The 16144-nt window shown below is 42.3% G+C and overlaps 1 protein-coding gene across 2 annotated transcripts in view; it reads right to left on the bottom strand.

Annotated features, from left to right (window-relative positions):
• The window catches only part of LOC140730439 (uncharacterized), a 51474-nt gene extending 38052 nt beyond the window's left edge, over positions 1 to 13422 (bottom strand). Inside the window, exons 1-3 of one of the 2 annotated variants that reach the window (XM_073050843.1) lie at positions 13319 to 13422; positions 12371 to 12568; positions 6354 to 6550 (exon numbers count right to left, since the gene is read on the bottom strand). In XM_073050843.1, the coding sequence (XP_072906944.1) occupies positions 6354 to 6550; positions 12371 to 12532 (359 nt within the window). In that variant the 5' untranslated portion in view covers positions 12533 to 12568; positions 13319 to 13422. The remainder of the gene's footprint in view (positions 1 to 6353; positions 6551 to 12370; positions 12569 to 13318) is intronic. The other variant, XM_073050844.1, reaches the window with a different exon arrangement.
• Between the last annotated feature and the right edge of the window lie 2722 nt (positions 13423 to 16144).

A 16144-nucleotide genomic window follows, 5' to 3' on the forward strand; every position in this document is an offset into this window, starting at 1 on the left:
AAACATCCTCATCTCAGCATCTCTATCCAAGCCTTTCAATATTCGATAGGCTTCAATGAGATCTCCTTTGTTCAAGTAACACAGGTGACTACAGGGCTCACTTCCAGATGAGTCAATGTCTTCTATGCTGGCTTTGACCATAAAAACTTGAAGGAACTGTCACAAACTCCCACAGTCTCTGAGGCTGACGTGCAAGCATCCTTCAGGAAGGTGAACCCGCGAGAAGCACCCAACCCAGACAGGGTACCTGGCCAAATACTATTGACCTGAGCTGATCAACTGGCTGGACCATTCACTGAGATCTTTCGCCACTAGCATTGGTAGTCTGAGGTACCCACCTGCTTCAATTATACCAGTACCGAAGAAGAACATAGTGACCTGCCTCAATGACTCATCCAGTAGCACTTACATCCACAGTGATGAACAGCTTTGAAAGGTTAGTGATGAAATATAACAGCTCCTGCCTGTGAAGTGACTTGGATCTGCTCCAATTCACTACTGAAGCAACAGGTCCACAGCAGATGCCATCTCATTAGCTCTTCACTCAATCCTGGAACATCTGGACAACAAAGATGCATAAATCAGGTTGCTCCTTATTGACTATAGCTTGGTATTCGTTACCATCATCCTCTCAAAACTAATCAATAAATTCCAAGACCTTGACCTCAATATCTCCTTGTGCAATTGGATCCTCAATTTCCTTCACTTTCAGAGCCCAGTTAGTTTGGATTGGCAACAACATCTCCTCCATGATTTCCATCTGCAAAGGTGCACCACAACCTGTGTGCTTAACGCTTGCTCTATTCACTTTACATATATGACTGTGCGGCCAATACCAGTTTCAGGTTTGCTGTCAACACCACTGTCATAGGCTGAATCAAAGGTAGTGATGAATCAGCATATAGGAGGGAGATTGAAAATCTGGCCGAGTGGTGCCACAACAACAACCTCTTATTCAATGTCAACAAAACCAAGGAGCTGATTATTGACTTCAAGAGAAGGAAACCAGAGGTCCATGAGCCAGTCCTCATCAAAGGGTCAATGGTGGAGAGGATCAGCAACTTTAAATTCCTAGGGGTTATAATTTTGAAGGATTTGTCCTCGGCCCAGCACGTAAATACAATTATGAAAAAAGCCTCTGCTTCCTAGGAGTTTACGAAGATTCAACAATCCTACAAGAAGTATCACCCCCACTCCACTTTCTGTAGGAATCACTCCCTCCGAGATTCCCTTGTTCATTTCCCCCCCCCCCCCCCCCCCCGCTAATCTCCTTCCAGGCACTTATCCCTGCAAGTGGCCTCAGTGCCACATCTACTCATACACTTCCTCCCTCTCCTTCATTCAGGCCCCAAACAGCTGCCTTGCAGGTGAGGCAACTTTTCACCTGCAAATCTGCTGGGACCATCTTTTGTTTCCGGTGCTCCCTCCTCCGTATTGGTGAGACCTCTAGTGGATTGAAGGATCGCTTTGTCAAGCACCTGTGCACCATCTACCACAAGCAAGACTTTCCAATGGCCAAACATTTTAATTCCCATTACGACGTGTCGGTCCATGGCACTCATCTTGTGCAAGATGAGGCTACCCTCCAGGTGGAGGAGCAACACCTTAATTTCCTAACTAGGTCAAACGTCTCAGCCTTTGACAGAGCTTCATCAGAATGTCCAGAGCCCTGTGGGTTTACAGGTGTTTCAAAGTGTTGAACACAGGCATCTGGAACTGCCTCCTTTTCCTCCTTCTTCAGGAAATAATTAGCCATAACATGACCAGGTTTCTTGCAATAGTGACAAGTAGGACCACAATGTCTCTCCTCTGGTTGCTTTCCTTCATTCTCTGCTTTGTCACTATTCCCTGATTTGATTTCCTGTTTACCCTGACCATACATGCTATTCTTTTGGAAGGTCTTACCTGGGGCAAACTTAAACTTATGGGTTACAGCAAACTCATCGGCTAACTTAGCAGATTCTTGTAAAGTTGCAGCATCCTTTTCATCCAAATATGTCTTTACATCATTGTGGATGCACCTTTTAAACTCTTCAATTAAAAGCAACTCTTTCAATTTGTCGTAATCATCATTCACATTTTTAGATGTGCACCATCATTCAAAACACACAGACTTCTCATAAGCAAATTCCACATGAGTCTGGCTCACAGATTTCCTCAAATTCCTGAACTTTTGCCTATAGGCTTCTGGAACCAGTTCATAGGCTTTAAGCACAGCCTGCTTCATGGTCTCATAGTTAGCTGCATCTTCAACTGATAGGGCAGAATAAGCCTGCTGAGCCTTACCTTAAGTTACACTCTGCAATAGAAGGCCAACACTCTCTTGGCCACCGTAGGCTCTGAGCAACACTTTCTCAAAATGCTGAAAGTATGTATCAACCTTGGCCTCATCAAATGGAGGAACCAACCTAACCTCCCGACTGGCAACAATCATATCACTAGAGCCAGAAGTTTGACCCATGAGCCTTAGCTTCTCTAGCTCAAACAGCCTTTCTTTTTCTCTTTCCTCCACTTCTGGCAGCCTTTGTTTCTCTTTCCTCAGCTTCAAACTGCCTTTGTTTCTCTCTTTCCTCAGCTTCAAACAGCCTTTCTTTTTCTCTTTCCTCAGCTTCAAACAGCCTTTGTTTCTCTTTCCTCAGCTTCAAACAGCCTTTCTTTTTCTCTTTCCTCAGCTTCAAACTGCCTTTCCTTTTCTCTTTCCTCAGCTTCAAACTGCCTTTGTTTCTCTCTTTCCTCAGCTTCAAACTGCCTCTGTTTGTCTCTTTCCTCAGCTTCAAACTGACTCTGGCTTTCTCTTTCCTCAGCCTCCAGTTTAAGTTTCTCTAACTTCAGTTGTTCCACCTAGTACTGATGGTCATCTGATTTACTTTCAGGAAACATTTCTAACACCTTAGCTTCAAACACACCTGTAGATATATAGTGCTCAACTATTCTCCTCTGAATCTCTTCCTTTTTCATAGCTGGCTTAACCGTAAGAAGCTTTACCCCCTTAGCAATGACCAACAACTCTGCCTTTTAAGCTTCCTCCTCAGAGGTTGGCGATGCCAGGAATTCATCAATATCCATTAGTGCTGGTTTCCACACACAAGTCAATCAAAAGGGAAGTAATCAATGAAATCGATAATCAATTAATCAATCAATAAGCTCCAATTTGTTCAAGAGTTAGGGACAATTCTTAAAACGGCAAGCTGAAAAGTTCAAGTAATAGGTGAGAGGAGAAACTTGAAAATCCACATTAAAATGTAACGAGAAGGCATTCACGAAGAAATCCAAAGGTTCCACGCTGGGAAAACAAGGTAACAGTCACAGAAGATCTCAGCTGACGAGAAGTGTTCTAAAATCCAAGTAGAGTTATCACAAGATGACAGTCACGGAATACTCCTTAGCATGAGTGATCACCACATAACACCCAAATCCATGTAAGGGTTAACAAAAGATGGTCGCCACAGAGTACTCCAGGAATCCACGTATGGATCGTACAAAGTAACAGTCGCGTATCCAATATGCACCGTGTGCCACTAATTAACCCAATCCCTTGGGCATGGGAAAGTACCAAACTTCACCCATTACTGTCGCGAGCTCCTGTTCAGTCCTGTGTCTTAACTCTCTTTCTCTCTGAATGTCCCAGCAGTCTGTTGGCATTCTGTTATACTGACGTCATACTCCCGCCTCGTCCAAGTGTTTAAAGTGATGCCCACAGTAAACTTAACTCATGGTCACGTAACACACCCACCTGGCTTCATCCATCACCTTCTACCAGCCTCTTTTCCCTCCCCCATCTTTTTATTCCGACATCTTCCCCCTTCCTACTAAGTCCCGAAGAAGGTTCTTGGCCCAAAAGACTGATTATTTATTCATTTCCATGGATGCTGCCTGACCTGCTGAGCTCCTCCAGCATTTTGTGTGTGTTGCTGTAGTAGTGGATACAACCCAGTCCAACACAGGTAAAGTCCTCCCCACCACCGACAAAATGTTTACAACATGCTGTCACAGGAAAGCAGCATGCAGCATCAAAGACCCCCACCACCCAGGGCATGCTCTCTTCTTGCTGCTGTCATGAGGAAGGTGGTAGAAGAGCCTCAGGACTCACACCATCTGTTCAAGAACAGCTATTACACCTCTACCATCAGGTTCTTGAACCAAAGGGGATAACTTCACTTGCCCCATCACTGAAATGTTCCCACAATCTATCGACTCACTTTTAAGGACGCCTCATCTCAGGTTCTCGATACAGTATTTATTTCTATTTATCCATTATTATTATTTCTATTTTTGTATTTGCACAAGTTCGTTGTCTTTTGCACACTGGTTGAATGCCCAAGTTGGTGCAGGTTTTCATTGATTATGTTATGGTTATTATTGAGTATGCCCACAAGGCATGAATCTCAGGGTTGTATACATTGTACTTTGATAATAAATTTACTTTGAACTTTTGTTTCTCTAAACTCCAGTGAGTGCAAGCCCAGAGACATCAAAAGTTCCTCATACATTAACACTTGCACTCCCAGGATCAGTCTGCTGTATGACTATTACTCTAATGCCAGCACAGACTATGCTGAATTATCATTGACGCAGAGATTCATAGAGCACAGAAGAGTCCAGTTGGCCCCTTCTGATCAAGATATTTTATAAAGTAAATTGCATTTCTTTATTTTCCTGTAAATAACTACAACAAAATGAATCTCAAGGTCGTATATGGTGACATATACATACTTTGATAATAAATGTATGTTAAACATAAATTCCATACTGATTAGCAATGAAAACCTGATGAATTTTCCTCTCCCTATTACAGATGAAGCTTTTTGTGATACCCTCCTTACTATTTATTTAAACAGATCACTAACTGAACCAGTTCAGCTTTTTTGCTACTTTATATTCAAGAAATAATAAAAATGTGATCATAAATGTTCAAACATATGGAATAGAGTCATTTTCCTTCGAGTGGAAAACATAGAGGGGTAGAGACATGATTGATACCAAGACCTTTTCCCAATCATAGATGAGTGGTAAAAGATTTAGAAGAGATCTGAAAAATTTTCTTTCACCCAAAGGGCGGCTGCAATATTGCCTCAAGGCAGTTTCTCTCACATCACAACATTTAAAAAGCAACTGGATGAGTTTTTGAATTACCAAGACACTATAGGTTGTGAACAAAGTACTCGTAAACAAGATTAATATAAATATGTAACAGATAGTCAGCAGGGACTTGAGGAGCAAAGGGCCTTTTCCACTGCTGTACAACTCAATGACTGCAGTAAAATAATATACTATCAATCCTGAAAAAGATTCAAGTAGCAATGATATTGTAACATTCTTACTGAGTGAATCCAAATAGCACCATCTGGTGGTAGGCTGAAATTCTTCTTTATTTTTATGTCAGTATTTCAGTCAAACAGCTCTTCTGAATTGCTGGGCATTACACCAAATATCTCAACACCTTTCTTCCTCACATTAGTACAATGCATTTTCCAACAAACTCATTGGGTTAATGGGTGCAGGGAACAGGGCTCATGTACTTTAAGTCTGTAAATTTCTGCTTGTGTTTCTGACTCAAATCCCCAGTGTTCCTAACCATTACCCCGTCTCCAGTGGCCCACAGTCCCAGTAATACCATCATACTCATGGGTGGGTTGTGCAAGTCTACAAACAATAAAAATTCAGTCCACTAACAAGTGAGTTCTTCTTGACCCTACACGTCAAAGGTTTCATTGGTGCTGTCATATAGTAGGTTAGGGTCACTGCAAACTTGTATCTTTCAAAAAAAGGTATCAAATAAATAAGACGGATAGCGTTGAGGTTCTTGTGAGGAGTTGGATGTGCACTTATTAGGGAACTGGAAAATATTCCATCACATTACTGACGTACCTAGTAGCTGGTAAAAGACTTTGAGATGTCAAATGGAAGCCACTCACTTAGAGTGCAGTGTCTAATATGCTCTTGTAGCCGTAGTATGTATGTGACTGCTTCAACTGAGTCCGTGGTCATTTATAATCCCCAGAATGTTTGTGATGGGCGCTTAGTTTTTTTCTCACTCTCGTCAGAGGTGGACAGTGCCTGGTAATTTTGTGTTGTGAAAGCTACTTGCTACTTATCACAAATGACTGAATCCTATAACACTTTGGAGTTGTAAACAGAATTGAACACTGGTCATTGCTAAACTTACAATGACAGAGCACACTGCTATTGTCCAATTAATGCTTGAACCTTCTTAACCAAACAAATGGTGTCCTTGTTGAAGGATACATTCATGATAGCAAGCAGTTCTACCATGACATGTTTTTACTTTTCTGCCAAAGGGCACAACGTACTCAAATCAAATTTAATTTGCACAGCACAGAAGACAGTTTTACCTTTTGTTCTCTTGTTCAAGCTTCTCAACAAGTTTCTTGCTTGATGCAAGTTGTCCCTCTAGGTAATTAACTTGTGATTCCTTCACCTGCAGATCATGAGAAATCTTCTGCTTGGTTTTCTCAAGGTTTTCACACGAGTCAATTAGAGTCTGATGCTCCCGCTTTAGTGCACTGCTTTCAGTTTTTTCATTTTCTACCTGTTTTTCAGGAGTTGGAAAAAAAAGCAGTTAATAATCATAAACTTGCTGCCATTAAAATGTTATATAGCTTGCTACACCATAATTGTCAAACCTTGCAACCACACAATTCCCTTTTTTGAAGAGCTTTAATTCCATGATCACTTTTAAAGTGACTTATGATTAATTTTTACTTAGGGAATGTGAACAGGCTCTTTCATAAGGACAGCTAAAATAAACTTTGAAATCGTTATTCCAAGAAAGTCAATTCCCAGCTTTCTACCATGAATTTCTAGGTTAATGTTTGATGGAACTCGCATTTGAATAAGTAAACTTCAGAACTTAAACAACACTGGTGCTCTTTGGAGGATGCATTGTTGAAGTTGCCAGAAAAGCAGTTATATTCAACAAGTTGAGAGAAGCTCTGCCGTGGTTATTCTACTTGGAGTAACACAAGCATTATTGAAATACCATTCCATTGCAAGTGATCTATCCTTTATATTTTTCTTTTAAGTTTTAGGTAAATGTACAAAATTTTATGGAACAAAAAGGGAGTAAGAAGTTCCAGAAGACAATATTACTCCTTCAGTCAACAAAACTAATCTTTAATTCTTTGAATTATTTTTTGTGGATTCATGCATAAATCAGCCAATTCAGGTACTTATAAATTAGTCATTTTAAGCAAAGTTTAATCATACAATACAATAATTGAGCAGATTACCAAAAGCTTTCATAGATACAGTATGTTTTAATAAATAACGGAAAAAATGAGGGGTTGAGATTAATACTGAGAATTCCAGAACGAGTAATCTAATAGGCTAATACATAGCTGTCCAAAGCTATTCAATTTGTATTTGATCTACAGGCCATAATTGATCTCCTGAAGAGTTTAAGCAGATTACAAGAATTAAAAGCAAAAATAAAACTCGTTTAACCAGAAACCAATGTTGACTGCAAGTACAGAGTTAATGGGTGCGTGTGACCTGATACTTGTTGTGATAGGGAGGTTGGCCAGATATGTACTAGAATAGTCAAATACAGAAAAAAGTAGGAATAAGTTATGAAAACAAATTATAACTGGTTATGAAAATTACAAGAGGATATTGGGCTGAGGGTTAGCAAACGACTGGCAATTCAGACAGGTATGAAGTAGTATTAAGCACTTGACAATGACCAATAAAAAGAAGTTAGCTTTAAGCAGAGTGGCCATTGTGGGAGTGGGCCAGTGTTACAGAGTGGGGAATTAAGGCTTTGGCTCATAGAGGCTACAGCGAGAAGCATAGGCCGTGGGTAATTTTTTTCCCATTTTTATACTTTCTTTCTTATTGCACATCTAGAGCAGCGGGGATGCCAGGCAGGATAGTGGAATGCTCCTCCGGTGGGACATCAGAAGGCAAGAAGACCTCCAGTATCCCTAAGGACAACACCTAGAGAAATGCATTCAGCTGCAGCTTCTAAAAGACCATGTTAAGGAGCTGGAACTGGATGAATTTCGGATTATCCAGTTGGCTGAGACATTGATAGACACAACATACAGAGAAGTAGTTATTCCCAAGGTGTAGCACACAGGAAACTGGGCAACTGTCCGGAGATGGAAAAGGGATAGGTAGCCAGTGCAGAATAGCCCTGTAGCTGTTCTGCTCAACAACAGGTACATGTATACAACTTTGAATACTGTTGGTGGTGGCGGGGTGGGGTGGGTGGAATGACATAGCAGAGGAAAGCCACAGTGGTCAGGTCTCTGGCATTGTGGCTCAGAAGGGAAGAGGGGAGAAGAGGCAAGCTGTAGTGATAGGGCTTCATCGGTTAGGAGAACAGGAAGGAAGTTCCATGGACGAGAACAAGATTCTCAAATGCCTCCCAGATGCTGGGGTCAGGGACATCTTGATCAAGTCCACAGCAGGGTGAGCAGCCAGAGTTGTGATCCACATCAGTACTAATGACATAGGTAGGATGGGTGATGAGGTCCTGCAAAGTGAGTTCAGGGAGTTAGGTGCTAAGTTAAAGGACAGGACCTCCAAGGCTGCAATCTCAGGATTACTACCTGTGCCACGTACTAGTGGGGCCAGAAATTGGAAGATCATACAGTTGAACATGTGGCTCAGGAGATGGTGCAAGAGGAAGGGCTTGATCTTTGGATCGTTGGGCTGTCTTCCAGGGAAGATGGTTCCAGTATAAATGGGATGGTTTACACCTGAACTGGAAGGGACTAATAACCTTTCAGAAAGGTTTGCTAGTGCTGCACAGGGAGGTCTAAACTAGAGTTGCAGGGCGATAGGAACCAATGCACCAGAACAGACTGTGGAGTGGTTGTGGAGAAAGATGTTGTTAAACCCACATACAAAGTCAGGAATCTTAATGTCAACCACAGTGGGACGAATGTTCTGCGTTGTGAATATTTCAATGCAAGGAGTAATGTAGGAAAAGCTGATGAACTTAGGGCACAGATCAGCATGTGGAACTATGACACTGTGGCATTGTAGCCGTTAGTGAGACTAAGTTGCAGGAGGGGCAGGACTGGCTGTTCAATGTTCTGGGGTTCCATTGTTTTAGACGTGATAAAAGGAGGAAGGATGGCATTACTTAACAGGGAAAATGTCATGGCAGAGCTCAGACAGCAGAGCTTGTCTACTGAGACTATATGGGTGGAACTGAGGAATAAGATAGGGTTGACCATGTTAATAGGATTATATTATAGACCATCCAATAGTAAAAATGCTGAATGGGATAGAGATTGTTAAATGTGTTAAGGAAAGTTTCCTGAATCAGTATGTAGAAGTCCCATTCAATAGAGTACATGGAGTGTGGTACTAGATCTCATATTAGGGAATAAGATAGAGCAGGTGATAAAAGATGAATCTGGGGATTATAATGCCATTAGTTTAAAAGTAATTATAGAAAAGTATAGGTCTGACCCTCTAGATGAGATTATAAATTGGAGAAAGGATTTTGATGGTATCAGAAAGGATCTGACAAGTGTGGATTGGAACAGGTTGTTTTCTGGCAAATGTATAATTGGTAAGTGGGAAGCCTTCGAAAGGTGAAATTTTGAGAGTAAAGAGTTTGTATGTTCCTGTCAGAATAAAAGGCAGGGATAACAGGTCCTGGTTAAGAAAAGAAAGGAGGTACATACGGGTATAGGCAGGAACAACTGAGGTACTTGATGAGAATAAGAAATGCAAGAGAACACCAAGGGCGGCTAAGATAAGAGATGAGGTTGGTTTAGCAGGACAAGCTGAAGGAGAATCCTCAGGACTTCTATAGATATATTATGAGCAAAAGGATAGCAGGGGACAAAATTGGTCCTCTGGAAGATCAGAGTGGTAATCTATGCATGGAGCCAAAAGAGATCTTACATGGATTTTTTTTTAATCTGTATTTACTCAGAAGACAAAGAGTCTATAGAAGCGAGGCAAAGCAACATAGACTCTGTACCAAATACAGAGGAGATGTTTGCTGTCTTGAGGCAAATTAGGATGGATATATCCCCAGGGCCTGACAAGGTGTTTCTTTGGACGATGTGGGAGGTTAGTGCAGAAACAGCAGGGCCCCTGGTAGATATTTAAAATATCCTTAGCCAGGGGTGAGATGCTGGAGGACTGGAAGATAGCTAATGTTGTTCCACTGTTTAAGAAAGCCTCTAAGAATAAGCCAGGAAATTATAGACCAGTGAGCCTGACATCATAGTGGGAAAGTTATTGGAAGGTATTCTAAGGGTCCAGATATACAAGTATTTGGATAGACTTGGATTTGAATGATTAGGGTTAGGCAACATAGCTTTATGTATAATAGGTCATGTTTAACCAATTTTATAGGGGTTTTTTTGAGGAAGTTACCAGAAATATTCATGAAGACAAGTTAATGGGTTGTGTCTACAGGGCAGTGGGTGGTGTTTACATGGACTTTAGCAAGGCTTTTGAAAATGTCCCACATGGGAGGTGAGACAAGAAGGTTCAGTCGCTTGGCGTTCAAGACGAGGTAGTAAATTGGATTAGATATTAGCTTTGCAGAAGCCCGAGAGTGGTTGTAGATGGTGGCCTCTGACTCGAGGCCTGTGACTAGTGGTGTGCCACAAGGACTGGTGCTGGATCTATTGCTGTTCGTCATCTACATGAACAATCTACGTGTGGTAAACTGGATCAGCAAATTTACAGGGGACATCAAGATTGGAGGTGCAGTGGACAGCGAAGAAGACTATCAAAGCTTGCAGTGGGATCTGAATCAGCTGGTAAAATGGGCTGCAAAATGCCAGATGAAATTTAGTGCGTGTGAGGTGTTGCACTTCGATACGATCAACCAGGGTAGGTCTTACATGGTGAACAGTAGGGCACTGAGGAGTGTGGAGGATCCATAATTCCTTGAAAGTGGCATCAATGGTAGACAGGATTGTAAAGAAATCTTTTGCCATATTGGCCTTCATAAATCAATGTATTCAGTACAGGAATTGGGATGTCACATTGAAATTGTACAAGATGTTACTGAAGTCTAATTAGGAATATTGTGTCCGGTTTTGGTCACCTACCTACAGAAAAGACACAAGTAAGATTGAAAGAATGCAGTGAAAATTTACAAGGATTTCTCTGGGATTTGAGGACCTGAGTTCTAGGAAAAGGTTGAATACATTAGGACTTTATTTCCTGTATTTTAGGAGAATGAAGGGAGATTTGATGGAGGTATACAAAGAGATATAGATAGGGTAAATGCAAGCAGGCTTTTTTCCCCATAGATTGGCAAAGACTAGAACTAGAGGTTAAGGGTGAAAGGAGAAATGTTTAAGGGGAACATGAAGGACCCTTCTTCACTCTGACTGTGGAGAGCATATGGAACAAGCTGCCATTGGAAGATGTAGATTTCAACATTTATGAGAAGTTTGGATAGATACATGGATGGAAGGGGTATGGAGGGCTATTGTCCGGGTGCAGGTCGATGGGACTAGGCAGATTAACAGATCAGCGTGGAATGGGTGAGCCAAAGGGCCCGTTTCTATGCTGTAGTGTTCTATGACTCTGAGGTGCACTTTGGGAAGTCAAATCGGGATAGGATTTACACAGTGAATGGTTGGAACAGGAGTACAAGTACATTGTGATGCACCATCAATAATTCTCTCTGAGATGTAAAGGCGAGATATCGGCTTTTGTTGACCGGAAGAAGGAACAAGCAGTGGTTGACCACCATACTACATCCTGGAGACTGAGAGGCCAGGCTCAGACCTCAATCGCCTTTATACCGGGGTCTGCGGGAGGAGCCACAGGAGCAGTCAGCAGAGGGGCGTGTCCAGACAGGTATATGTAGTTCACCACACATTGTTTGCTGAAAGAGGTATCATAGGCTAAGTGATGAATGCATTCAGCATGTTGGCTTTCAATCAGGGCACTGCGTATAGGAGGCGGGACACAGGAAATTTCATTTATTTAGAGATACATCACAGTAAGGGCCCCTCTGGATCAACAAGCCCACGCCACCCAATTACATCCATATGCCCACAACAGAGTGCACCACGATTTTATGTATTGTAACGGGAAAACAGACTTCATAAAATCCAAAAACACTTTCGAGATAAAACGCTGCTGTCACTGCGGCTATGCAGGCAAATGTCACTTTTAAAACTAAAAGGTGGGTGTCAGTAAATGAACAAAAATAAACTTTTATTGATGCTTATCATCACATAATCAGATATGAATATCAAAATATTAATACACATTATTCTCTTTGAATAGGAACTTTAACAATGTGCAAAGTCACTCTCCAGCTTCTCAGGACTCATTTCAGCAAACTATCATCTAATAAACAATCCCAAACCTCAAAAGCGACTAAAACACTAATAAGTGAAAAAATAGTCACCTTTTGTTTTTGTTTCAGCAGTGCAGCTTCCAAGGTTTCAACCTGGAATTGTCGCTGTTGACGTTCTTTTTTGAGTTTATCTAGCTGAATTTCAATTTCCTGGATCTTCTGAAGTGCCTTTGTTGGAAGCCCTTCTTTCCACTCTTCCACAGCCCAACTCATTTTCCTTAAAATGTATCTTTAAAAATATATCACAGCCTTCAGGAAAGAATGTAGAAATTTCTAAATGACAGTGCATTATGTATTGTAGAATCAATGACATATCTATTCATTTCATACAGCCAAAAATGTTCGTAATTGTTTCAGTTATGACTGAAAATAATGTCCGACACGTGCACTGCCCACTGGACACTAAATCGGTGGATGTTGCTGTAAATAGGTACAGCCAATGGGATGCAGTTAACACCAGGTTATTGATAGAAGATCTAATGTTTAGCAAGAGAAATTATCCACTCATCTAACTACGGTACTTAAAAACGACCCTCAGTTGTTTGTATCTAAGGAGTTTTGGCTGTTTGGTACTTCCAGCCACGGGAATTACATATACTGATCAATACCGACTGTGATTTCAACAGTTTGCATTGTATTCAGTACTCTTCAGCATACTTGGTTTGCAGTAAATCAGCCCAAGATTAATTCTTTTAACCCTGACTCGGTGGGTTTACACTGCACGTTCATCGCAAATTTACTCCTGATCCCTGGAGGAAAACACCGGGAAGTTTATCCGTGATCACTGAAGAATCGCAGAAATGCACCCGCAGGTTTACTGATCAGTGAAGGAGGAACTTGCGATAGACCTGCAGGTTTACGTACGATCCCTGGTCCCGAGAGGAGTCTGCGCCGCGATCCCTGGAAAATCCACACTACCTCGCGAAAACCCACCCGCCGCTGGCACCACCCTCAAACCAAGCCCCGTTTACCCGCACAGAGGCAAAGACGAGCGCACACCTGAGCCCGTAGCTCCGTCAGCAGCAACAGCCCGTTTTCAAATTCCTGCGCCTCCAGTTTAAAACCCGGGGGTCACCAACCGCGAAAGACGCCAACCCGTCGAGGATTCCCATTGGTCAACTTCAGAAAGCGCCCGCTTCTCCTGAACCGCCCTGATCTTTAATTGGCCCGTTTCAAAAGTCTCGGGCGGAAAGAGAATGCTCGATTCGTCAATCTCTAAATTCAAACACTCGGCCCTCCAGCGATTGGTTGTTTCGATAGAAGCTTTGACGGTAGCCTTGGGGTGGCCCTCTGATTGGACGGCATCGTGCACAGAGCGGCACGCTCTCTGCAGAGAAGTTCCGGGGTTTTATTGCGGTTGAGGCAAAATCCAGTACTGTGATTTTGAAGGTAAAGCAAAATGTCGTAATTGCAAGGAAATGTTAACATTTTGGAAATTACGAAGCTAGGAAACTGAGCCAATATTTTGGTAATACTTTCCTGCAGACATAGCGAGAAGTCTATGTGGGAATAAAAACGAGCAATGCAAATACACGATGAAAGCTCGCTCTGTACTAATCACCCCATCCTCACAAAAATGCAGTGCGGTCTATTATTCGTTTCATATACCTGATCAGAATCAGGTTTATTATCACCATCTTGTGTTTTGCGGCGGCACTACTGTGCAAAGACATAAAATTGCATAAATAAGTAAATGGTACAAATAAAATGAATAATAGAGATCTATTGATAAGAATCCACTGACTCTCACAGCTATCTGGACTATACCTCTTTCCACCCTATCACTTGTAAAAACGTTCCTCCGTCTCCACCGCATCTGCTCCCAGGATAAAGCTTTTCATTCCAGAATAACTGAGATACCCCCCCCCCTTAAAAGAAAGGGGCTTCTCTTCGCCATTAGCGCAGCCCTCACCCACATCTACCCTCACCCTATCCTCCTGCCACAACAGCAGGGATAAGGTTCCTCTTGTCCTCACCTACCACCAAGCAGGCCTCCGCATCCAGCATAAACAGTGATTCTTTGTAACTACTGCCTTCCCCAATGGCATCCCACCACCAAGTACATCTATCCCTCCCCCCAGCTTTCCACTTCTGGCAGAGATTACTCCCTCCACGACTCCCTTGTCCACTCATCAGTCCCCACTGATCTCCCTCTGGGCTCTTACCCTTACAAGTGGAGCAACTGCCACATCTGCCCCTGCACCTCCTCCCTCACTACCATTCAGGGCCTCATACAGTCCTTCCAGGTGAGGTGAAACTTCACCTGCAAGTCTGTTGGGATTATCTACTGTATCCGGTGTGGCCTTCTGTGTATCGGTGAGACCCGATGTAGATAGGGAAACCCCTTCACCGAGCTCCTTCACTCCATCTGCCACAAAATGTGGGATTTCCTGATGGCTACCCATTTCAATTCTACTTCCCATTCCCATTCCAACATGTCAGTCCATGGCCTTCTCTACTGCCACAATGAAGCCACAAGTGTTGCTTGGAGGAGCAACACTTTATATACCATCTAGGTTACCTCCAACATGATGGCATGAATACCAATTTCTTGAACTTCCAGTAATTGCCCCACCCTCCTCTCCTTCACCATTCCCCATTCTTCATTCCCTCTCACACCTTCTCTTCCTACCTGTCCATCATCTCCCTCTGGTGCTCCTCCCCTTCCCTTTCTTCCATAGTCTTCTGTCCTCTCCTATCAGATTTCTCCTTCTCCAGCCCTTTACCTCTTGCACCAATCAACTTCGCAGTTCTTTACTTCACCCCCTCCCCCTCTTCCAGTTTCACCTGTCCCTATCACCTTGTACTTCTTCCTCCACTCCCGCTATCTACTTAATTCTGACTTCTCCCCTTCCTTTCCAGTCCTGATGAGGGGCCTTGGTCCAAAACATCAACTGTTTACTCATTTCCATAGATGCTGGCTCCCTCCAACATTTTTTGTGTGTTGCTTTGGATTTCCAGCATCTGCAGAATTTCTCATGTTTATGAATAATGGAGTACTGTTTATGGGTTCATAGACAATACAGAAATATAATGACAGAGGGTAGAAGCTGAATTGTTGAGTGAGGAACTTTAGGCTCTTGTATCAGCTTTGTGATCTAACAGGACTTGCTGATAATTTGAACTCCGGTAGGGAAACTGTCAGATAGAATCAACCATGGCTCAACACTATTTTCCTGATATCTCCCCATAACCTTTGACCCTTCAACGTCTGCTTTAAATATACCTAATGTCTTGCCTTCCACAGCCATCTGTGACAGTGAGGATTTGGGGTAGTTGGAGGCACATGACAAAGTAGGCATAAGTCTTAGTTTCCATAAGGGAGATCTTGCCTGACAAATCTGTTGAAATTCTTTGATGAAAGAATAGGTAAGATAGAGCCAGTGAATGTTGTTAACTTGGATTTTCAGAAGACTTTTGACCTTTGTAATTCTGAAACATAAAGCTAATTCAAAGAAAACCATGGAGCCAGAAATAGCTTATGTACACTTAGTTTTGTGATTCTCACTTTAAGTGAGATGTGCACATATGACACGTTGGCACGGTGACATATACAATTTGCATACTTTTAAATAGAGACCAAGTTAGTGATGTAAACAAGGAATGCTTAATTAAACAATGCATTGTAGCAATGTACTACATACAGAGCTAGAGACAACGACACGCAGTCGGTAAGTCGTTTCGAGACTAGTTTATTCAAACTTTGTGGTGCTTTCATTTAATCCCTAGCGCCCGCCCTCTCCTGGCGGAAATGACGTCAGAGGTGCATTACCAAAGTCTCCCCCCGCACGCTGGCTATTTGTGAGCTGGTTCGCCTGCGCAGTA

Source organism: Hemitrygon akajei, chromosome 7, assembly GCF_048418815.1.
Source record: "Hemitrygon akajei chromosome 7, sHemAka1.3, whole genome shotgun sequence".
Taxonomy (NCBI): domain Eukaryota; kingdom Metazoa; phylum Chordata; class Chondrichthyes; order Myliobatiformes; family Dasyatidae; genus Hemitrygon; species Hemitrygon akajei.